Below are 24,091 nucleotides of genomic sequence, written 5' to 3'. Positions count from 1 at the left end.
GCAATAGATTACATTTATTTGTGTAGAATATACAATATATATTGTAATATAGAATTACAGAGAAATAAGATCTAAAGCGTAAAAGCACTCTTCTAAATTTAATTAAAGAAATGGCCGAGGTTATTGTATTATTTAATGGTTATTCTACAAAACTTGGCAATGAAATAATGAAAGCCAATTGTTCTTGTACATTAATAAAGGCATCGAAGAATATTATCGTTGATACTATGACAGCTTGGGACCGAGAAAAAATAATACAAGGTGTTACTGTTTATCTGACGTTTCCAAATTTTGTCGAAGCACTTAAAAGAAAATTTTATTTCAGCACTTTTTAAACATAATATTACACCTGAAAAAATTGATTATGTCGTATGTACTCATAGTCATGCCGATCATATAGGAAATAATAATCTTTTCGAAAATGCTGAACATATAATTGGAACTTGTGTTCACCGTGGTGAACTATTTTTCAATAAAAATTTTAAAGACGGTGATGTTTTTAGAACATATTTTACAATAAATTTATATCAATAATGTAAAATTAATAAATAAAAATTATAATTACTAAAATATATTACACAGGATATAAAATTTGCCCAGAAGTTAAAGTTATAGCAACCCCTGGACATACACCGGATGATGTTACAGTTTTAGTTGAAACTACAGTTTCTGGGAGATCTACATGTTTTGCTATTACAGGTTTTATTTTTTAAAATGAACTTCGTAGCATTATAAATGGTTTATGTACATTTCTATATTGTTATATATTTTACAGGAGATTTATTTGAAAAAAAGGAAGACATATCAGATCCATCGATTTGGAAAGAGTTAGGAACTATAGAATTACAAAAAACTCAATCACTTATGCGATCTCATGTAGTAGATTTGGCAAATCTTATAATACCTGGACATGGGCCCATGTTTGCTGTTACTGATGACATGAGAAAAATTATTAGGAGTCAAATAATTCTATAACATCATAATGTATATATGAAAATATACATTTCTGTAGCTATACTCTGTATATTTTGTAACAAGAATTTTATTTATTTGTAATATTTGATTAAGTCTCACGTATTTGATTAATACTCACATTGTTTTTACAAATACTTTATTAAACACTGTAAAGTGTAGTACATAGTAGACAGTATCAGATAGTATCACAACATTATTATATATATATTATTATATTATATTATATATATATATATATATTTGTATACATTGCAATGATTATTACATATTATTTAATTCACAAATGTTTAGAAAAAGAGCATTTAAATAGCTATGTGCTACGATCCTGCTTGTTATGCAATATCATAGTAAGTCAAGTAGTATTTTGTATAATTAAAAAATAATTTACTAATTTAAATATAGGTAATTGTAGAAAGAATAGCATACACATGTTGTAGATATATTTTCTTAATATGCTGCAATTTGAGTATTCACTTTTAATATTTAAACTACATATTCAAATATTTTTGTTGTGTTCACAGCCAACATCTAAAATAAGACTTCACATACTTTATTCATAACTTTCATTTTTCATGTTTTATGAATAGTTCAAATGTTACTGATAATAAATCATAGTTGAATATACTTGTACATTATGTACACACATTTAATGTTGATATATAAAAAATTATATAAGTAGATACCTGACAAATATATGTGCCATATGTAACAAATATGCAATTATCAATAGCACTATAAGATTCTGAAAAATAATTACAGTACATTTTCCAGATAATGCTATTTTATTTAATTCTTGTATTCTTATAATTTGTAATATGTATTTTGTACTGTTCTGAGAACAATACTGTATTATATGTCATTTAAAATATGTTAAAGTTTTTACTTATAATCATTTTCACAGAAGAATTTTATAATTTATATTGTAATTTTTGCGAGGATTGGCACAGTTTATAATTTCTGTCTATAATAACCTTTCCAATAAATTGTTTTATGTTGATTGATTTAATTTTTAGACCACTTATGCATATACAATTACAAATTATAATACAAATGGTATGTATTTATGTTGCTATCGCATGTTAAGTGTCCTGCACCTTAAATGCAAATATTATTATATATGCCAGCAAAATCAATTTGCTGAACAGAAAATTAAATTCTTCATCCAAACAAAGTTAACTTTAAATTATTGCAAGGTACATCCAAATATAATAATTTAAAATTATGTTTTCAACATAAGAATATTAAAATTCAATCATATTAATTTATTGTCATTGTATTGATGTAACTATTTTTTTCAGAGTTTATTTTTATATTTAATTTAATTTTACAAATTTAAAATTTCTGACAAAACATATTACTTCTTATTCCTCTTTTGTCACATTGTGTTATGAATTATTATATTCAAATGCATAATGCAACTGTTAGTTGGTGTCACAATAACATATTTAATTCAATAACGTCTTAAAATAAATTTTTCTGCAATAATTACTACAAACCAGGACCTCCACTGAATTATAAATTATATACCAAGTGAAAAATATAAGTTATATTTATTGATTTTCATATAATTGATTCGTTGGTACTGCATATAACAAAACTTTGTTACATTTAGTACAACCAATAAATGTAATATATATGTTGCTATAACATAGTAACATATAATTCATATATATACACACATGCATATTGATTATGAAAGATTTTGTCAATAATTTTGTCAAGACTTATTCATGACAATCAAAAGATAATAATGTAATAATATTAATTATAAAATGAAAATAATATAAGTTACATTTATTATAATAGCATACACTCACATTTCATTAACAACTTATATGATTTATTTTTTATAATATCTAAATAAAAACAGCAAGTAATAGAAACATCTTCCAAATTCTACTTATGATGAATTGTATTAGATATAATAGTTTGCACAGATTTTTTAAGCTTTTCAAATAAATACATTTATCAGTTGCACATATAATATTACACATAAAAAGGTAAGTTTATTTACCAATATCAATTAGTCTCTATAAATGTTTGCCGACCAAACCTGGCAAGGCGACGCGTGTGTGCAATGGTAGTGGTCCCGGACTAACTTCTCCCATCACAGTTCCCAGCTGCCCCACAAAGTATTAAATAGATCAAGAATTCATCTTTAGATTCTTACACATTATTTAATATACCGAATAAAATTATTATTGATTTTGTATATGTAAAATTTCTTCATAAAAATCATTGCGACAAAATCAGTAATGTGTACAGGTTTAAGTCAACATCTAAGAATCTACTTTTATGCAAGTACCATAATTAGAATAAATAGACTATCAAATAAGGAGAAGGTTTATTATTTACTGATGATTTCTTTTTATAATTTAGTAATGTAGCAAATAATTTTTGTAAGTTCAGTGTATATACAACAAGTATATAGTAACAAATATATTTTGTAATTTTTTTCCTTCTCCCTATCATTTATTCTTTGTATAATACTTACATTCAATCTTTTGTTGTCAATGTCATTTGTTATCCAAAATATTGGATAATACTTCCCAAAGAAAATAAATACCAGGAAAATATAATTAACATTTATAGAAGCTATAATACAATAGTAATATGTAATATTTGACACCAACATTGCATACGCACATACCTATGTCATACTTTTCTCATTAAGTATTATCTGAGATGTTGATTACAATCTATCAGAAAGCATGTTTTGTATCATTTGAAGAAATTAAAATTTATCTGGTATCAAAATTAGAGAATATTAGAAATTAAACATACCGAATTAGAGTCTGTGTGAAATAACATATTAATGTTAAGTAGTATAAATATTTATGGCATATTGTACAACAAAGAGAGTAATTACTTAATGCTTAAATCAATGCAGCCAAATTCCCCCAAAAATGTATACAACTTCATAAATTATATTAGATTTACTCTTATAAATGTATTCTGTTTGGAGAGCTCCTTACATGTGTCTGTGGAGAAACCAAATATAAATAAGCAATATATGCTGTAAAAATATTTAAAAAATAAAAATAAATGTAATAAAAATAATACTTCATACAAAAATAAAAAATAATTTACACAGAACTAAAAACTTTTTCCTCTAGAAAAATATGAACATAATTGCAACATGTTTATCATTATTAAAATAAGTTATTTGCCGATTGCACAATAATATAATTTTTAAAAAATTCTGAACAAAATATTAATAATACTCTATTATAATTTATTAAAATCTCTTCTTTAAATATAAAATATATAAAATTGCAAAACACTTATACAATTCATTTTTTCTTGACCACATCAATAAACTACACCAAATAAAATTAAGTACATGTGCACTAAATGATATGCAGTGCTATTTAAAACTTACACCAACAATTAAATGTAAACAAAAGTAGTATAACTATATAGTGAGAAATATTGGTAAATAATGTATAGAAAGCAGATGTAAAAGATTATTTTTCCTGCAGAAATTACTTGTTACTAATAGCATAAGTAGTGTGCAAGCGGCAACTTTTAGATAGCATTTCTGATAAAAAATTGATGCCTGAAAAGTAATTTGGTTTCTCAGGCTACATGCAATAACATTCATTAAGTGACAGACATAAACCAGATCCTTCTCCAATATTGCTATGAATAAATAAAATGTACGAAAAAAAAATAAATTGTAGAAATGATAGGACAATATTTGCTTCATAAACCTTATAATGATATTAATGATTTGGTGTTAATGAAGTATAATGATATTTAGAAAGCTTTAAGAATTTCAGATTAATGAATTGAACACTGAAAATTATGTTTAATGTTCAATTACAATATGTTTAAAAATTTTAGTAGTTTTATATAAACTTTTAATATATATATAGATCAAAATTCTATCAGACTCTTTACTATAATTATTTTACTTATGTTAATACTTTCAAAGAAATCACAATATGTACATTTTAAAATTTGTTGTTTATGTGCTATGTGTCTTTTGATCTTTGTAATTTGCGTTTACATTAAAATACATTATATTTTGATATCAAGAAAATAAAAGGTGCGATACAGATATTTTGTTCTATAATATTAGTCTAGTTTTAAGACTTAAAAGAAACACATATATTAAACATAACAATTTTAAATAACATTTTATAATTATGAACATAAATATAGAAAGTATAAATATGATGATTGATCTTTAAATAATAAATAAATACTATACATCAGATTTTTTAAATAAGAAAGTAATTTTTTGTAAATCTGCAAAGATTCAGAAATGTTAACTAGTAATGTAAATTCTGTTTAACATTAATGCAAAAATTAAAGGTATTATTAAAAAATTTTAATATATACAAAATAATTATTTTTAATAATTACTCCTACCCCCAAGTATAATATACAAAGCATTTAAAAATAATCTTCTGAAAACATTATTTTCAATGGCTTCTGTCTCGTTACAATGTTCTTAACGGAATAAATCCTTCCATTCCAATGATTCTTAGGTCCTCATCATCATCATCATTTCTTTTTCTCTAAAAAAATCGGTAAGAGCGCGATCAAATGTAGACTAAAAAATTTGCTCTAAATTGATAAAAAAGATATATATATATACACATACATATATATACATACATATATATATATATATATTGGATAAAAACACAGGTTTCTCACATTTCAGTTAAATGAATAAAAATATTTTGAGTGTTCTTAAATATTATTTTAATAATAGACATTAAACATAATTTTCGAAGAAAAAAGATTATTCATAAAAAGAAGAAATGAAATGATCTCTTTAACATTTAATCTGTTATGTGGATAAGGAAATGTCAAATTATAGTATTACACATATTTCGATTTTGAATAAATTTTTTCGAATAAACTCATTAATTCTTCACGTGTTTCTTACAAGTAATTACTGATAGTTATATATAGATAGAATAGTTGCATACATTTACTGCATCTGTAAAATAACTTTAGTAAGAAGACTATATATATAGATTCATGCCTATATAATAGCATTTCAACTTCAATATATTTTATATATGATTGATTTTTGTCATTATAAAAACATTGTTAGTATTGTTAATAACCCACAAACCTAAATATGACAGTGATACACAATATTTTATTTTTATATTAACAAGATTTTATTTGAGTAATTAGTGTACACTTATGGTATATTTCATAAATGAATAAACTTCAGTATATATGTTAATCAGTTATACAAATGTGTATCATTGCATATCTACAGTGAAGAAAAATAAGTTTTTCATGCATATTCTATACATTTTATATGAAAGGTTTTGACATAAAGAATTACTTATTACATTGAGAAGATACTATAAATAAGTGAAACCTATACAATTGCTAATATTGAAAACTTCTGACATTAAGTAGAAACATATATTACATCTAATACTAAAATGTTACTTTCATATAAAATGGAAAGGCTATGTTGTACAAGTGTTTTTATGTAAATGGTATAACGAAGAGATAATTTGAAACAATGTTTAAAATATAATTACATGAAAATTAGGTATAAATGATAAACTCATTCATACCAATGTAAGAAATATTTTCATACATAATTTTTATACAAAATTCAAATGTTTTAATTCAAATCCAGTACTTCTACCTTCTGTGTAAATTAAGGATTACATAAGGTTCATCTGGATTAGTGACATCTGTGCTGTTAGGCTGATAGCACGGATTAATAGTGTAATTGAGATTAGGTTGATGAAAACTCACCGGTTGAATACTACTCCTTCGACGTTCCAGTTCACGATCTTCGAGACAAAAATCTGAATCTGAATCTGCTTTTCTAACAGCTTCATCCTAACATAAAAAACACAAAAAATATCTAACATCTTTACTGTTTTAACTATTTTATCAACAGTTTTAATAAAATAAACATTTCTAAAATCATATATTGTACCTGTGTCATTTGTTGTGTTGTTGTAAGAATCCTGGCTAGAGGTGTGCAACAAACTGGTAATGTTTCTAATAATGTAGGCCTGGAGTGAGTTAAAAGTGGTTTCATGTAGCGAGTATCAAAGTCACCCCAGATTCTAGCAAGTAATGCTTTTTCATTAGGTTTTATGCCACTGCCTGGTAATGATCCATCCTGCATAGAATTATACTGTGAAATGTGAAGGATATTTGGATTATCCATCCTGTATGATAATGATATCTTCTTTCAAATGTAATTAAGTATAAAATTATACTTATCAAAAATATTTAAAAGATCATGACAGTTTAAATAATTTATTAAATAAGAATTAAATGAATAACTTTAAATTATATATATAAAAATAATTGAAGAACCATAGCACATATTATACAGAAATTCTATATCAAGATTAATTAACTTTTTATATCATAAAACACTTAGCATTATTATTAAGTATTAAAAACATGCTTAATTGTTTATCTTTATATTGGTATGCCTTGTTAATTATGTTTGCATATGTTTTGTTAATGAATGTAAATGGATATGTATATATTTTATACACTACTAATCATCAACATACAGAATGGATAACAAAAATGATACAAAAGGAAATATTGAAGCACATGCAATTAGCAAATCAAACTGATGTTTAATAATGAAAATAAGACTAAAATTTTCTACATATATAAAGCAATAATTACATTGCAATTAATTTTTAGTATATATACATAAATAAATAGAAGCTGAATTTTTAGTTTGCACGATATAAACACAAGCATCTATAAATTTGTTAGCAATATCGCTTTCAAAATGTTAAATCTTAAATAGAACATATTTTACAAATCTTTAACATAAAATAATAATTTCTGTGTCACTTTTGAAACTAAATCCTACCTTTAAAAATCGTTAGTATGTATTAATAGATATTAACATATTTATAATTCAATATTTAAGTAATATTAATAACAGAAATATTTATTTTGGTATCATTGTATTATTTTTGACAAACAATAATTCAATTAATGTAATATAACAATTAGTGGTCATTGCAAGCATTTTAATAAGATAATTTTTATTAAATCCCTTATTAAATACCATAATTTGATTATTTTGCACATCTGTACTAATGACAGAAAGCAACTCAGACAATACTACTTATAATGTACAAAACTATTTATATGTTGCATAGTCATGTAAGAGAAGATTAAATAACTACAAAAGTCTATAGCATCAAAGTAATCTCAATGTAATAAACATAGGAATTTATATATTTATATAACAAGTTAATTGTACCAATTATTTGTTACCATATAAATAGCATAATTCAATTTTTGAATTAAAATGAAAACATACCGGCGGACTTCTCTCCCTATGTATGTCCAGATCTCCAAAGCCACCTTCGCCACCAGACTATTAACATTAGTACGTTAAATTCTAATCTTTTTATAATATTATTAAGCGAAATTATTTAGAATTAACCAAGCATTTTTACCAACTTTGTTACAATGTAATTAGACATGCTGGATGTTCCAAAAAGTTAAGTTCTAGTGCAAGCTATTTATGATTTTAGTAGTTTTTGTGCAAGAGTAACCCAAGGTTACTTAAGTGGAACTAGAAAACAAACATTTGCAAGTATAATCTTTTCGGACGTTTTTCAAACACAGAAATAAAGATTTTAAGAATTTTTAATAATAGTGTATAATATTAAAAGTGCACACCACAATAATTCGGAATATAATACTTGGGAATACATAAAGGATAGAAAATATAACAGTATGAGAACAATTTTGAAGCATTCATGCGCAAATATTCTTACATTTTAATTTTTATAAATAAACTATACTCCTGAATAATTTAGATTATTTTATATTCAATAAATGATTTTTTTATATATTGTGAATAAATGGCCCAAAAAGTCAATAATTAAAATATCTTTTGTTTCTACTTATATCAAATAATCTTTATTCAAAACATGTATTAAAATAAATAAATTACAATCAATAACCAACATTCTGAGAATATTTTAAACCACTTCTAAACACTTAAAATACTTCCAGTTTTAATAATAATGATTTTAAACATTGACACAGTGGACCAATATACTTTTTAAATTATAAACAATATTGGCTATTAATTAAAAATCACTATACTTTTATATAGAAAGAGATGCTTTCTGGATATCAACTATAACTAATAAGATTTAAAGATCAACATCTAATAAAAACTAATCTTATTAAAATTTTGCATCTGACAACTTTTGACGTACATTGTATTAACAAAAATTTATTTGTACCTTTTATTTAAATATATATTAAATAATGGATATCAGTGTTTCATTAACTATATTTTATAATAATATATTTAATAAATATACATAAACCTGTAATTTGCACAAAATAAAAAAACCACTATAAGTTAACAAGCAACACGACTAAAAGTATATGCATGAAAAAGAATCTGAGAAGTTACAAAACATAATAAAAAATAATATACTTTTAAAACATATATCAGCCATAGATAACCTAAACTACATGTTATTGATAAATATTACTATATTTTTTATACCAAAAATACATAAAAAGAAACCTAGCACACATTATATGTTAGTACAAATTCAATTTCATATTATTTCTGTAAAATGAAAACTAATACATGACTTTAGAATAACTAAAAATACAAATGTAATACTTACACTGCGCATTCCATTGTGTGATAATCCTTCTATTTCTTCATCTACTCCAACTCTGAAAGAAAGTAATTTATTTAAATAAATAAATTATAAGAGAAAAATAATAAAAAAGATATCTTTTGCACTTACGGTATATTAAACCAGCTCAAAAACTGGGTTGTTGCGCCACCCTGGAAGATGACTGTCAGAATTACAATTAAACTCGTTGTTGTTAACATAGCCTGCCGAGCATCCGAAACAGTATTTCTGATAGCCAGAGCAAAACTCATGGCTCCACGTAAACCAGCAAAAAATAACATATGCTGATAATTTAACGATATCTTTGGTTTTCGCGCTAAATTCAATATAAAAGATAATGGATATACATTGGCTGCCCGACCTAATAATGCACAAAGCTATAATAAAGTGGTTAAGGTTTCAACGTTACATGTATGTTTGATATATAATATATGAAGTTAAACATTATTAAATGATAAGGATACAAATCCTGCAAAAATAAATCCTGGATCGAAATGATGTTTCGGAAAAGTAAACATTGTAACACCAATGTAACTGAATATAAAGTTCTCAGCTAAAAAATTTAAAAGTTCAAACAATTGTTTCGTCCGTTGCCGCGAATCCGGACTTAAGTTATTATACGTGTAATGTGCTTGACAAATACCACAGAATAAGACAGCGACTACACCTGTATGTAAATAATTATTTTAAATATTAACTACATTAGCAGAAAATATCTACATGAAAATTCAAGGTAATGTAAGATTTTTATGAATGTTACCTGTAAGATCAGATGCTTCAGCAATTAAGAATGTGCTATAAGACATTAAAACAAATAATGCTGATTCCAAAAGTGGAAAATCTCTGACTCTAGTAAATTTAGTTAACAAAGCAGTGATACAGCCCATGGTAGCACCAATAAATAAAGATAAGCTAAATATTCCAACAAAATCACCAAATGCTTGGAAAAATGCTACAGTTTCAAATCCGCCTGAACCTGATTGATAACGTTCTCCATAATTTTGTATGGCACTACAATAAAACATATAATTTATGTGTGTATTTGACTGAAACTTCTTGCTGACATTTGTAATGTTTTTATATACATACCCACTAAGTACAATTGCAACTGCATCATTTAACACACTTTCTCCAAATACTAAAGCATATAAATTTACATCTACATGTAAATCATTAAAAATAGAAATTATTGTCAGTGGATCCGTAGGAGATATTAATGCACCAAAATATAAGGTATCCAAAAATGTAAATGAAGCAGAAAGATGTGGTATTAATTGCACAAAGGCATACATCAAAGCTCTGAAAAGAAGACAAATAGTGTACATATCAGAAAAGAGTATAATTAAAAAAATATATCATTATATTACAAAGAATTTTTCCATTTATCTGCAGCCTATGAGGAAAACAACAGATATATTCAATCTAAATGACCTATGGACATAAAATTATCACAAGAAACGTTCCACGCAAAAACTCTACATAAATTTATTATTGTGACATGAAAGTAATTGTGTACTTATTAATCATACATACTTCTCATTAAAATCTGAAAAACATACCCAATAACAAAAGCTGATATAGATGTTCCAATTAAAGCATACATAAGAATTGCTCCTAAGTTTCTAAAGAAGTATTTCTGAAATAAAGAAATATCAAATTCTATGGTGTTTCATATTGTATTATATTATATAATAAATATAAAAAACAAATATACTATTACTTACACGTTTTAAACTATACCCAGCATGGAAAATGATTGGTGGTAAAATAATGTTAAAAAATATTTCAGGATCAAAGGTGGCCTGTTAAAATTTTATATTTTTATATAATAAGTTTTTCTACTGTCTAATTTAATTTTAGTTTAGTAGAAATAGAATGATTGTATTAAATAATACCTTCAAATCTATCTCATTATCTTGCTTATAAATCTCTCCCCTAAATGAATAGGCAAATGTCTTATTTTTAATAACACCACCTCCTTTATCTTCTGGAAAACGTAACCATAAGGTATCTGGAGGAACTGATTGATTATATTTACTACTGTTGTCTGGCACAACAGGCATATGAAGAATGGTACTACTTGTTGTAAAACCATAACGAATTATTGCCCCTATAATTAATCCTAGAAAGACATATATGAATAATTAATTTCTAATTTCTTAAAAGATTTAAATAATACAATTATCTTTTATAATTTGTCTGTAGCTAGAATGTTTATTATATAATTTTTATAAAATGATTATAATTTATATACAATTTAAAGTCATTAACAATTGATAATCAATACTTTACATGATGGTAAATTATTCTTTTTTAAAATTTTATTAAATCTTACTTTTTTATTTACATAGGTGTATATACATATAAAGATAAAATTGTATACATAGATGATGTAATATTTATAATGTAATATTTTTTATATTCGTAAAGATATATTCGTAAAATATAGATAAAATAAGATATTGAATAATTTTAGGAATCAGTTTCATTACTTATACTTTTCAAGGAGATGTTATTTTTATATAATCATAAATACAATTATTTATAAAAGTTATAGAATATTTAATTACGAATAACTAAAATTAAATATATTCTTTTAATTTATGTATAGATAAAATCAAATCAGCTTATAATATCAGAATTTAAAAGCATACAAAAAAATATCATATGTATATATAAAAAAATATATAGATCTGAGACAGAAAAGTATTTAATATGTGTTATATTTATGCAGTAATAAAATGACAAAGGGTCCTTTATAGCTATAAATAAAAACTATAAAAATTTGCAAAACATGCACTTTATTATTACGTTTATACTACGTAAACATAAACTATAGCAGACGACTTACCGTAAATGACAGCTAGACCAGTTTCATGGAGGAACCTAAGACGACGATGCTTAAATGTCCATATTGTTAAAACAGTTAATATCAATAAAAATGTATATAATAAAAGATTTAAACTATCAAGTCTATGTAACAACTGTGCTTTTGCGTCTAATTCAATATCTGTCGCGGCTCCATTACATGATTTTAACAAGAAAATACATAAAATTCCGAGGAGGAGAATTCGTGCATCACCTCTCACTGCCATCTTTACTTTGCAACCATTTTCTGACCGTACTGTCAGTTCAGCAGTATGACCAACTGCGCATTCAATACAGTTGTTATGTATCGTTATAGTTAGGTGGCTCCCCGTAGCGTAAATTTTAAGAACTTTTATTTATTGACGCACGCTTATGACTCCGTGTAGCGCGACAAGTATGAATTTGTGCAGTAACGTAACCGAAACAACAATAAGCAAATGGATTTTAACAAAAGATTTATCGACTAAATGTCACAATTATTTATCAATGATAACTATAATAATTCTTCATTTTGTATATTTACTTTTGCTACCATAATAAAGCATATTGACAAGGCATAAATCGCTCGCTTTTCTATATGATTAACTCCAACCAAATTCATTTTTATTATCATTAATTAATAATAATTTTTCTTATTAGATAGTAAATAAATTGCATTTTGTTATCTAAAATCCAACAACATAAATAGACCAAACAACGACAGAAGAGAAAGGATTGTAACATAGAGTTCAGTGTTCAGACATATTTCTTAAAAACATAAAAATTGTAATAGTTCAAAGCTTATCTCAATTTGTAATTAGTTATCGAAATACAGGTATTTTGTTTTGAAGTTTATTTCGTCTAAATAAGAAGGAAAATTCAAAATTTTTGCTTAAAAATATAATTTTATTCAATTAGGTATTGTCCGTTTTTGTCAATGACCTTTTGTCATCTTTCAGGCAGTGTTATAATTCCATGTTCATAAAACTTCTGACTTTTACCAGCAAAAAACTGTATTAAATGATCACAGCGCAAGATCACAGCTATATGGTGGATGTGACAACACATTCCAACCTATTTCCAATAATTTTTGGCGAGTGATCATGGCCCCAAAGATGTGTGGGGCTTTGCATTATCATGCTGGAAAACAACATCCTTACGATTTGCCAATGCTGGCCGCTTTTCTTGAACTGCATCGCTCAGCTTGGCGTATTGTTGAATGTACACGTTTGAATTAATCGTTTGGTTTCTTGGTAAAAGTTCAAAGTACAGGATTCCTTCATATTGACGAAATCATGGTAAATGTCAACATACGGGTCTCACTAACTTCAACTAAACAGCCAAATCGTTGAATATTTTCCAGTGAAAAAACACGAGAAAGAGATTTGGCAAACGAATTTTGACGCCGCTTTTTTTTCGAGGCTTCATTCCCATATACGGTACGTAACTTCTTGTATGCTTGCGATGCGTTCTTGACTTTTCGGAAATAATACAATAAAATATGTTTCAAATGCGCGAGGTGTTCTTTCATTTTTAAATTGAGATAAAAACGAAACTAAATAACTAATCGATACAATTTTTTTACTAAATTAAAGGTGGAAGTCCAACAACAAGAAAACAATATAGCTTAGATGCTTTGAACACGTTGACAAAACAAAAGAATATGCTAAGACCACCTATTGACAAAATCCGGATTCACTTAGTTGCCAACCCAATAGTATAGTTAATGGATTAATGACGTTATTACTCATACCGTAGAGAAATAAGGTAGGGGAACAAATCACGGACGTAATGCGGAAAGATGTAAGAAGAAATTTATTTCATGTGATACGAGCAAGTTGTAGAGTGATAGCGGGGGTAATATGATCTCATGTTATCGTTGGTGAGGGATTTGACTTGGCAATGGTAACCCTGGTCAGCGGTACTATATGGGTAACAATAATGCAGCCTGAAATTCCCCAAGTTCTTAAACGGCTGCACAACACGATCACGTCTTTGGTAACAGAATACCAAACAAATACCTGGTAAAATATAGTACATATGCACATGTACATATATTTTTAAAATAAAGTATCTATAAGTATATTAAAACATTATTTACTTTTTATAATGCAGTTTTATAATTGATGACAAAAACTAGGAGGAATTTCTTTTCTTGTAACATAAAATAGGTACATATATGTATGTTGTGTGTTATCATACATGCGTTATGTGTACTATGATTCTATGGATTAAATAAAATCTACTATACTACTGTAAATTGTAAGTTTAATAATCCACGTGTTTCACATTGTTACATATTATCACATGTCGTGTATTTATTAAATCTCATATAACGTGAATTAAATGTACTAATCAAATGTATTTTCAATAAAATAGTTTCATAATATGACAACCATATACATTGTGTGTACGTAATATCAGATTAAAGATACGTAATATGCATGAAGTTAAGAAGTAACCAACAAAATTTTAATAACTTTTAATGTGATAATGACACATCCTATGAACATGTTGGGTGTTGTCAAAATATACCAAAGGTTCTTAACAAGATATCCGTTACTCACTCAAGCGGTACAAGCGGGTAAAAAACATACATATACAGCATTTTTAAAATACCAAAAATTCTTTTATTATTATACATATATTAATAGTTATTTACATTTTTAAACGAATAGGTACGTTAATGGCACTTGGAGATCAGATTGCACAAAATCTAGTTGAGCGAAGAAAAATTAAAGATTTAGATTTTATAAGAACAGCTCAGTTTGGATGCATAGGACTTTTCCTTACTGTAAGTAAATTTGATGTAAAACTGCAAAAATGTTTGATTTTTATTTATAACATGTATGATATTGATTTACTAAAGCTTAATAATGCATATGATTGTAAAATAATAATAAAATCTATAAAGTAATTGATTAAATTGAATAAATTATACATTTGTTGCATAAGCTTTTATAAAATAAATTCCATTAAATTTATATGGCAGGGTCCTGTCACACGAACTTGGTATGGAATATTAGATAAATATATTGGCTCAAAGGGAGGAATTGTAGTATTAAAGAAGGTGTCTTGTGATCAATTATTTTTTGCACCTGCATTTTTAATAGTTTTACTATCAACAATTGGTATTCTACAAGGAAATGACTTAGAACAATTAAAAAAAAAATTGTATAATGAGTACCCAGATATTTTAAAAAATAATTACAAGGTAACATATTAAGACAATATATATCTAAAAATATTTAAAAATAAATTATGTGAAAAGATTTGTGAATGAAAAATTTGTTTTAGATTTGGCCTATGGTACAACTATTTAACTTTTATTTTGTACCTTTACATCATCAGGTTTTAGTAGTACAATCTATAGCTTTGTTATGGAATACTTATATCTCTTATAGGACAAGTTCAGGAAAATAAAAATAAGAATATAAAATAAGTAAAAATTTATAAACATATTTTTTTAAATACAAATGTTAATACTATTAAATTTTGTTAAGTATTGTTCACAATAAAATAATAAAATTCGACTTTTGGGAAGAACTACATGATATTTATCATTAAATAAACAATATAGTATTGTAACATAAAACAACAATAGCACTATAGACGATGTAGATCCCAAAAGTTTTTCATTATTTAAAATATTTACGAAATTAAAAAATTTCGTAAATTTAAAAAAAATGTGTTTTTTCCTATATTATGAAGTACATTTGACCTCGAAGAAAACGATTGCTGTTTGTTTATTTCCTAAAATTGATGTATGTAGGACATGTTTCATTGTAATTTAGTAGTTGTTATTTATGTTCAAGCATATCAACATCATAATTTATATTGTATGTTTATGTTAAAATTTGTCCTCTAATTAAACTGCTATTGCAAAGTAAACTGTTGCTTTTTACAAAAGTATATATTTTTTTAATGTACTGGGTATAATATCATTTTATGGAATGTTACCGTTTTTAGAAACCATGAAATCATTGGACGTGAACACACAATATTTTAAATGTTAAGTATGTACAAGAAGATCTGAAGTGCACTAAAATAAATGAAAATTAAATCTATATTAATCGTTATCTATTTAAGTCATTGTGTATCTATATTATATATATATATTATATATATATATATATAAAATATATATATATAATATAATATATATATCTATTTAAGCATATTTAATCCATTGCCATTAACAACAATAATTCACATGGGAACCTTTTCCGCTTTTGCAACTGCTGCAGGTATAGTTTCATTAGTTTTTGATAGCATACACGTTCCGAGTAATTCTGGACACGATATTTCATTAGATATAATCTTTTGTACTTTTTTTAATAAGTCATAGTTGATGCGTTGTGTTATTACAGAATCGTTTCTAGATAATGTAATATAGGGTTAGAAATATAATAAAAATTTTCATACATTTTGCACAGACACATACACACATATATACTAAAGGACATACGTACTTGTACTCTGGGTGTGAAACAACTTCCTTCCTTAACCATGCAGCAGTCGTTAATAATTCTCCAGAAGCTCTTTTTTGTATGAATTTTATATATGCTTGTACAGTACAATGCGTATCTGCATCTACATCCATACTAGCTAAGTACGAATTTACTAACGGTATTAAACCCGGAAAAATACCATCCTGATACAAATAATATATTATAGGATATTTTTGAGATCTATTAATTGATTTCATTCATGAACAAAGTATTAATACCTTTCCATTAATAATTTCGTTAACAGTAAATTCTGTATACTCTGGTTGTCCATCATCTTGCTTTTTTGCGTCTGATGTAATATCTCGACGGAACCAAAATTTTTCTGCTGTAACTGCATTTCTCCTTTGTGCCCGAGCCATATTTTTATCAACTTTACTAATTGGTATCAAAAGGTTTAATTTATAACTTAAAATAACTCTTGTAAGAAGGACAATAAAACAAACTATTGCAGCATTTTCAAAATCCGTAATTTGAACTTCGCATGGACGAAATTCAACACGCCATCCTATAGATGAATTTGGTGGTGGTGGCTTGAATCGCATAGTTTGCCAATTAGTTGATTGTATGTTCTGAAATTTTATATTTTGTGTTTGTATACAAAGCTAAATTTTTATAGATAAACTCAATTGATAATAATAATGATAATTACTTCAAAGTGATCAGTATCCTCCAAATCATTTTGATGGACTTTTTCAGAAAATAAAGATACAGTATCTCTGATAAATAAGTGAGCTATATGCTGTGCAAGTAATTTATCAATTCCATTATCTAATAGTTGTTTATATACTTCATCATCATATATCAAGGGAACATCGTTATATTTTTCTCCTTGTTCACTAAGATATGAATCAATAGAATCATATCTAGATTTACTAATTCTGAATTTGTTTTCTTCCAAAGGCTTTAAGCCGCGTTCTTCCTGTGTTCTGCAGTCTACAGAGCAAGATATCACATTCCACCGGCAATCAACATCGCTTATATATCCTCGATAAAATGGACTAGCAGCAGTTAGAGCCAACTGTTGAATGTTAAATAAATGTTCTGTAGAGTATGCATGAAAGAATATGCTAACTTCATGCCTTCAAAACTTATGAAAACACAATTATATTTTTACATGTTACTGACCATTATTGGACATAAAGGCGTTAATTGGTCATATAATGTCCTTGCTTCCTCTATGTTACAAGCCTGAAAAGTAAGTTGTAGACAGCAACAACCCATTCCAAAACCCATGGCATCCATGTAAATATGATCTTCTCTTGCTGCACAACTTGATTCATCTTCAATAAAGGGACTAAAATCCTCTTTAAAAGGACTTGAAACATTTTTATCTTTATAAACTACAAAGAAACACTTCATGTCAAGTTCTAACTGAATTTTTATGTTCATAAAAAGATACACATGTACAACTATTAAATACAATAAGTACATACTAGGAATGTTTATAGCAACTTTTTCTCCACGTCGTAGTCTTATATTTCTCGTTAATGTCTTAAATCGCGGATGACCTGGATATATAGCTTCATCTGGAAAAAATAAACTTTTTGATGCCCCTGAATTTGGAGTTGGATGTGTTGGAGGATCTGTGAAATCATATGCTCCTGTTCTGTAAGAGAATATTTAAGCTAACAATGTATTTCATACATATCAAATATAATAAATTTTGATAAAAATACTAACTTACATACCTAGGAAAATTAGTTAAAGACATTAAAACTTCATTGGGTTCAAGTAATTTTGAAGCTTCTTGCCTTCTATATCTCATGTTAGCTTCAACAACATTAAAATGAACTAATAAGCCACCATATGGTTTCCCTGGTGTGCCTTCTAACATATAAGCACCATATTCAGGTCTCCATAATGATTTAATATTGCTGTGAAACAAATTATTTAAATATTTTAGATTATTTTATCATTATTAAAAAAAATATAATTATTATTAAAATATATTGTTATATATTTAAACAGCTAACTTAAGATATATTTCAGTAATATTTGTAATTTACATCGATTAAAATTCTTTTTAAAAAATAAAGAATAAGATACTTACTCTGGATCATTATATTCTTTTTCATTTAATATTTTTAATATTTCTGCAGCTCTTAAACTAAGCTTTGCAGTTTTTGCTTTATCATCAAATTTAATAAGCATATATTCAACCTATTTAGAAATCACATTAAAAATATTAATAATTTAAATATGGAAGTAACAATGATAAGAGTAGATTTAAGAAATATGTCAATTTTTTATAAGTGGGCGATATATCAATAAAATAGAGCAAAAAATGTTGAATCATGTATCTAAGACTGAATTGTAGTAGGAGAAAACTCAAGGTCATTCCTTACAGTAGTTTAATATCTATAATTGCTGGAAATATTCATTTATTGCCTCTACAAACATTAATGTCGTAAGAATGTTATAAAAGTTCAAACAAATAAAAGTAATATACAGATAACAAATAGATAATGAATTAAGGTCTAAATTTAATTTTTTATCAAAATTATATTTTTACAATTGCACATGGGATATGATAACTACATTATTATATTAAATTAAAAATAATATAATAGAAATAATGTTTATCAATAAAATTAAAATTATTCTTTAAAAATTAACATAAGTTAATAATAGAAGATATTGCGTGATTTGTATTTCTATCATTCCGTATGAAAATTACACGAAAAGAAGATAACGTGCTTCCTAATAACTTAGCATATATATGCAATAATATTATTGCATGACATTACGATAAGTGTTGATAAATGTCACATAACGAAAATGTAAAAAATAAATATTACCTCATCGCCCCATTTGAGTATATCACCCTGTCGATCCCTGAGTCTCTTGTATAGGTTAATGAATTGAATAATTCCATGTTTCCGAACATGGTCAGCAAGATTTTTCGTTTCTTCCCAGGTTAAAGGGCTTCCTTCGGATAGTAATCCCATTATTATACAGGACAATTAATATAAGCTTTTTTTTTAATTTGACACTTGAAATAGAATTTCGCGCAAGATCGACTTAACCCGATTTCTGCCGAGTTATATCGAGGTACAATCTTAATTTCACGTTCACGTACGGAGAAACCGCCACAAATCCTACAATGAAATAAAGTATAATACTGCTTTGTAGACTAACTACAGTCTTTTATGAGTATCCCGTCACCAATGATATATAACTACAAGGTAATCATATCCTCCTACCACAACGTTCCGACTAGAAACACTTGGAGATATCGGCTTAAAATATTGTCAATTCATGTTTCAATTGATAAAACTTAGGTAATTGTATAGTAATAATTGTTTTCTTTAGATAGCAATATACCATTCTTTCCTTGAAAGATAATCATAATATAACATTTCTCTGGCCAGTCCAGATGACTCACGTGTGTAATTAAACAGATTAACCCCTCGCAATACAGAACGCGGATTCCGGTAGCCGGGTCAATCGTGGTTTATATGTATGTACTGTTAAGAACTTATTAATGCAGATTCTCTATAGTCGCGCTTATAGACTATAGTCCGCTACATATTTTATATCTTATCAGTTATATCATGTAACTTTTTTCTTAAATAGAAATGCGGTCTACTTTAAATAAAGCAAAATGAAACAATAAATTTGTAAATTATAGGTAAATGATACTCTAATTTAAGTAAATAAACATTACAGGCAGTATTATTTGTTACATAAAATTGTTTATTTATGTATAATGTAAATATAAATAAAAAAGAACTTGAATACAAAAGGATATTTGTTCTTAATCTTTATGTTTTTTCTTAAAGCGCTATGTTTTGGTCTTGGGAGATATCCCACTAAAGGGATGATCAATTTTATTACGATAGATATACAGTTCTTTTACTGTTACGTTATCCGAGTGACCTAGCCACAGGAACGCAAGAATTAATTATTAATATGGATGAAAAATTCGATAGACAGATACTGATTTTATCATATGTTTCAGCATGATAAAATAAAGAATTTGTACATAAATTTATGTAATTTTAATCATTTTATAAATCTTGGCTATATACAAACCAATAATATCGACTCTTATAGTTAAGGTATTTAACCATAAATAATTACTGACTAAATAAAAACCTTCGACATATCTTCAAAAGATTCTTTATACTTATCGTACTAAAATTTTGATCCTTATTTTTAAAATTTTTACTTTTATCAATTATCATTTGATATATCACTCGTTTAAATGGTGTAATATTTACCTTTATTATTGATATAAATTTGTGAAAATAAATGAAGTTAACAAACAAGTAAAAGGATTGATTAAATTGATATGCAACGTATGTTATGAATCATTTTTTATTTCAGTGTTGTATGTGTTGAAGGTTCGGATTATTAAAATATTCACATCATTAATCATGTAATACATATATATGTATGTACATTCGTATTTTAGTCGAACAAACCAAATCCCATATCTTCGTCTTCTGACTCAGATTCCTCTTTCTTTTCTTCTTTCTTTTCCGCGACTGGTGCTTCTGCAGCAGCCGTAGCTGGTGCAGCAACAGAAACTGCGGCAGCAAATTTACTTGGGTCCTATAAAAACGTTAGATAATGTTAGATAGATTTTAGTAATTACATGTAAGCTATACATAGTATATGTTATCAGACTGCATTTTATGCATTTTTCAACAAGAATCTTAATAGTGCCAGTGGGTTCCACTATTTCTAGCTCTGGCACTAATTACATAAGATTTTCAGAAACATGATTCATCACATCAATATTTTAGGAACTTATTACAGCATGTGTTGATGAAAACTGAAAAACTATGTGAATATAACATACCTTGATGTATTCCTTAATTGTAGCTGCTTCTGGAAATTCAATATCAGTCACAGCAGCAATGGCCAACAGATTCTTGAATCCATTAGCAATACTGTGAGGAGCACTAGCTACTGTAGGATAGCCAATAGCTAAACACACTGCAGCTAAGTTTGCCACTCCAGCCATGAATTTTTCCCTTAGATCTTCTGGTTTGATGTCCAAAATTTCAGGTGCAAAAATAGTACCCGAATCATAGACTTGTTCAACAAGTAAACCATATGAAAACGGAGAAATGTTCAACATATTTAAAAGAGTGGCTTCAGATGCACCCACCTTATCACCTGGTTTTAAAATATGTACATCGTTCTAAAACATAATGAAATATAATTTTTTGCTTGTCATTATATTAACCTTTTACTTAGACAAAAGATATTAATTTAAATTGAATCATATGCTTACAATAATTTCAATAGTACCCTTAGAAATTTTGGTAGGAATGCTCAAGGCTTGAAAGAATGATGTTTTCTCAGGTCCAAGACCAGTGTTTTGAGCAGGAATAATTACACTTAGTGGTGCAATAGCACCTGCTCTAGCTGGTGCTCTGACTTTGTTTTCCAAAAGTTTGTCCCGTACTTCGATTAAGTCTCCACGGGTAAAAACAAAACCAACATTTCCACGAATATGTGGAAGAAGTTTTTCGAGGGCAGCATTGCGTTCAATATGACCACGAATAGCTTTCCTCATCATTGTGTTCTTTCCCATTAATACAACAGCATTCCCACGAAGGGACATACGGATTTGTTGCATTTGTTTAGAGCCGACATTGTCAGCACCCACAATGAAACATTTTGGGTAATCATCCAATAGTTGCTGTATAAAAAATATATATGTATAATGTAGATATGAATTAAATATTTTAGTGACGATTTCGCGATAAAATATTTGAAATACTCACAACAAGTTTTGTAAAGTAATTGGATTTCCATGTTGCCTTGTCCTCCCTACCCATCTTGAAGTGTGTATAGGGATAAAACGTTTAAGGACTAAAAATAAAAAGGCTTATTTATATATAATTTACTATTAATATTGTACGGCATTTCACAAAAATTAAAATCAGACTACACGTATGTGTAATGTATAATCTTGTAATTCGCACACAGATGGGTTCTACTATTTCTAGCGTCTGTATGGTTCTCGAATTATCAGACGTTTCATTTTATCATCATATAAAATATTTATGAAAAACAAATATTGTATAAAAACATACATAATTCATCACACATATAAGTATATGTAGACAATAAAATTTATATATGTACTTCCATTATAAGCATATATGATAGTTTTATATGTGTAAATAATCAATACTTTTAAACATATAAATTATAAATACGAAAATATTTAGGGATTACTAAAATTAAGGTTATGTGACCACATGGCATATACATATTGTTTATTTTCACTTGAATATTCAAGAATATCTTATACCTTCTGCATTTTATTAATGTAACATGATTTAAATAATGTTATAAAATGATTTTTATAAACGCAAAGTAAGTAAGCTATTATTTTATCACAAAAATAATGTGGAATAAATTTTCTTACCTCAGCAAAAATTTGCGGGTGCAATGTGGAAGAAAGAGGAAGTTCTTCCTTCTCCATGACACAAAGATTTACCGGATACGCGCCTCAGGAAAATCATTATCTTAGCGCGAATATTTAAAAAATGTCTAAATGCACATAAAGAAATAAAGTTACATAGAAATAATAAATTTTTAAATACGCTGTTTTCATAATACGTAAGTTGAATAGTTAAAAGTAAACAATATCTCGAAATTAAATTACGGGAACAGTATGGTTATTACCATTAATGCCGTTGAATTTGTTTTTCATGGCCTACAAAGGTATTGAAAGATAAATATATGGTTCTATTTAAAAAAATATCGACCTTGAAGTCTCATAAAAAGATGACCATAAAAGAGAAGCTATTTCCTAGTGAACAGGTCAGAAACGGCTTGTAAGCAAGCTTGGTATAAATTTTTAAATTTAAATAGATTAACTGAAAAATGGAAGACCACGGAAAACAACGCCGAAAATGGATCGCCGTATTCATCGATTGAGCGAAAAGGATCGTTTTCGTAGTGCAAATAATATTGCTGCAGAGATAAACTACAAAAACGATACACAAATTAGTGCTAGAACTGTTAGGAGAAGATTAGAAGACTAACTTAAGAGGACGAAAACCCCCAAAGAAACCACTGCTAAGTTCTAGGAATCGAAAAAGACGACTTGCATTTGTTAAAGCTCAAAAATCCAAT

General features: G+C 26.8%; 5 protein-coding genes and 1 long non-coding RNA gene across 20 annotated transcripts; 3 read left to right on the top strand and 3 right to left on the bottom strand.

Moving 5' to 3' along the window:
* Positions 1-100: 100 nt before the first annotated feature.
* On the top strand, positions 101-1,981 carry LOC126867013 (metallo-beta-lactamase domain-containing protein 1). The gene is made up of 4 exons (XM_050621086.1): positions 101-261; positions 326-490; positions 583-699; positions 776-1,981. The coding sequence occupies exons 1-4, from the start codon at positions 111-113 to the stop codon at positions 973-975; spliced, it is 633 nt and encodes a 210-aa protein (XP_050477043.1). The 5' UTR covers positions 101-110; the 3' UTR covers positions 976-1,981.
* Positions 1,982-2,506: 525 nt separating this feature from the next.
* LOC126867007 (sodium/hydrogen exchanger 7) lies at positions 2,507-12,790 on the bottom strand. 10 transcript variants are annotated; one of them, XR_007690132.1, is made up of 14 exons: positions 12,481-12,789; positions 11,525-11,751; positions 11,354-11,431; positions 11,189-11,265; positions 10,719-10,928; positions 10,390-10,640; positions 10,094-10,296; positions 9,741-10,006; positions 9,615-9,666; positions 8,276-8,332; positions 6,908-7,111; positions 6,721-6,807; positions 3,470-3,956; positions 2,507-3,095 (listed from the first exon to the last, which is right to left on the bottom strand). XR_007690132.1 is itself a non-coding variant. In XM_050621075.1 (13 exons), exons 1-13 carry the CDS (start codon positions 12,722-12,724, stop codon positions 3,918-3,920), a joined length of 1,995 nt encoding a protein of 664 aa, XP_050477032.1. In that variant the 5' UTR covers positions 12,725-12,789; the 3' UTR covers positions 2,507-3,917. The 10 variants fall into 10 exon arrangements, 9 of the variants coding, with proteins under 9 accessions (XP_050477032.1, XP_050477029.1, XP_050477031.1 ...); XM_050621075.1 differs by having other exon boundaries at positions 2,507-3,956; XM_050621072.1 differs by lacking the exon at positions 3,470-3,956.
* Positions 12,791-13,034: 244 nt separating this feature from the next.
* Positions 13,035-16,543, top strand: LOC126867015 (protein Mpv17). Of its 5 annotated transcripts, XM_050621091.1 has the most exons (7): positions 13,039-13,915; positions 14,072-14,500; positions 14,592-14,738; positions 14,856-15,060; positions 15,155-15,270; positions 15,469-15,690; positions 15,774-16,543. In XM_050621091.1, exons 4-7 carry the CDS (start codon positions 14,970-14,972, stop codon positions 15,897-15,899), a joined length of 555 nt encoding a protein of 184 aa, XP_050477048.1. In that variant the 5' UTR covers positions 13,039-13,915; positions 14,072-14,500; positions 14,592-14,738; positions 14,856-14,969; the 3' UTR covers positions 15,900-16,543. The 5 variants fall into 5 exon arrangements, with proteins under 5 accessions (XP_050477051.1, XP_050477052.1, XP_050477048.1 ...); XM_050621094.1 differs by lacking the exon at positions 14,856-15,060 and having other exon boundaries at positions 13,035-14,500; positions 14,592-14,647; XM_050621093.1 differs by lacking the exons at positions 13,039-13,915; positions 14,072-14,500 and having other exon boundaries at positions 14,507-14,738.
* LOC126867010 (glutamate--cysteine ligase catalytic subunit) lies at positions 15,911-20,512 on the bottom strand. Of its 2 annotated transcripts, none has more exons than XM_050621082.1 (10): positions 20,373-20,512; positions 19,786-20,085; positions 19,038-19,147; positions 18,676-18,861; positions 18,421-18,593; positions 18,113-18,327; positions 17,637-18,005; positions 17,206-17,556; positions 16,949-17,130; positions 15,911-16,854 (listed from the first exon to the last, which is right to left on the bottom strand). In XM_050621082.1, the coding sequence occupies exons 2-10, from the start codon at positions 19,933-19,935 to the stop codon at positions 16,686-16,688; spliced, it is 1,905 nt and encodes a 634-aa protein (XP_050477039.1). In that variant the 5' UTR covers positions 19,936-20,085; positions 20,373-20,512; the 3' UTR covers positions 15,911-16,685. The 2 variants fall into 2 exon arrangements, with proteins under 2 accessions (XP_050477039.1, XP_050477038.1); XM_050621081.1 differs by lacking the exon at positions 20,373-20,512 and adding an exon at positions 20,191-20,351.
* Positions 20,473-21,470, top strand: LOC126867016 (uncharacterized). The gene is made up of 2 exons (XR_007690133.1): positions 20,473-20,618; positions 20,770-21,470. It is a non-coding gene; the product is annotated as an uncharacterized LOC126867016 (long non-coding RNA).
* On the bottom strand, positions 21,290-23,503 carry LOC126867012 (60S acidic ribosomal protein P0). The gene is made up of 5 exons (XM_050621085.1): positions 23,379-23,503; positions 22,729-22,816; positions 22,233-22,643; positions 21,795-22,139; positions 21,290-21,544 (listed from the first exon to the last, which is right to left on the bottom strand). Exons 2-5 carry the CDS (start codon positions 22,780-22,782, stop codon positions 21,401-21,403), a joined length of 954 nt encoding a protein of 317 aa, XP_050477042.1. The 5' UTR covers positions 22,783-22,816; positions 23,379-23,503; the 3' UTR covers positions 21,290-21,400.
* Between the last annotated feature and the right edge of the window lie 588 nt (positions 23,504-24,091).

This window comes from Bombus huntii, chromosome 6, assembly GCF_024542735.1.
Source record: "Bombus huntii isolate Logan2020A chromosome 6, iyBomHunt1.1, whole genome shotgun sequence".
In the NCBI taxonomy this organism is placed as follows: domain Eukaryota; kingdom Metazoa; phylum Arthropoda; class Insecta; order Hymenoptera; family Apidae; genus Bombus; species Bombus huntii.
The sequence above is the reverse complement of the archived record's forward strand: the minus strand, read 5'-3'. Positions and strand labels throughout refer to the sequence as shown.

Bases quoted from the DNA above. Each gene is read 5' to 3' on its own strand.
- LOC126867010 (XM_050621082.1), bottom strand. From the start codon at position 19,935: ATGGGATTACTATCCGAAGGAAGCCCTTTAACCTGGGAAGAAACGAAA. The intron at 19,148-19,785 runs GTAATATTTATT...ATTTCTAAATAG, and splicing joins TACTCAAATGGGGCGATGAG to GTTGAATATATGCTTATTAA. The intron at 17,557-17,636 runs GTAATTATCATT...ATAAAATTTCAG, and splicing joins AGGATACTGATCACTTTGAA to AACATACAATCAACTAATTG.
- LOC126867015 (XM_050621091.1), top strand. From the start codon at position 14,970: ATGACACATCCTATGAACATGTTGGGTGTTGTCAAAATATACCAAAGG. The intron at 15,061-15,154 runs GTAAAAAACATA...TTAAACGAATAG, and splicing joins CACTCAAGCGGTACAAGCGG to GTACGTTAATGGCACTTGGA. The intron at 15,271-15,468 runs GTAAGTAAATTT...TTTATATGGCAG, and splicing joins GCATAGGACTTTTCCTTACT to GGTCCTGTCACACGAACTTG.
- LOC126867013 (XM_050621086.1), top strand. From the start codon at position 111: ATGGCCGAGGTTATTGTATTATTTAATGGTTATTCTACAAAACTTGGC. The intron at 491-582 runs GTGATGTTTTTA...TATATTACACAG, and splicing joins CAATAAAAATTTTAAAGACG to GATATAAAATTTGCCCAGAA. The intron at 700-775 runs GTTTTATTTTTT...TATATTTTACAG, and splicing joins TACATGTTTTGCTATTACAG to GAGATTTATTTGAAAAAAAG.
- LOC126867012 (XM_050621085.1), bottom strand. From the start codon at position 22,782: ATGGGTAGGGAGGACAAGGCAACATGGAAATCCAATTACTTTACAAAA. The intron at 22,644-22,728 runs GTGAGTATTTCA...TTTTTTATACAG, and splicing joins ATTACTTTACAAAACTTGTT to CAACTATTGGATGATTACCC. The intron at 21,545-21,794 runs GTATGTTATATT...ACGTTTTTATAG, and splicing joins CAATTAAGGAATACATCAAG to GACCCAAGTAAATTTGCTGC.
- LOC126867007 (XM_050621071.1), bottom strand. From the start codon at position 12,724: ATGGCAGTGAGAGGTGATGCACGAATTCTCCTCCTCGGAATTTTATGT. The intron at 11,752-12,480 runs GTAAGTCGTCTG...ATGTCTTTCTAG, and splicing joins TGGTCTAGCTGTCATTTACG to GATTAATTATAGGGGCAATA. The intron at 7,112-8,275 runs GTATGTTTTCAT...CACATTTCACAG, and splicing joins ATAGGGAGAGAAGTCCGCCG to TATAATTCTATGCAGGATGG.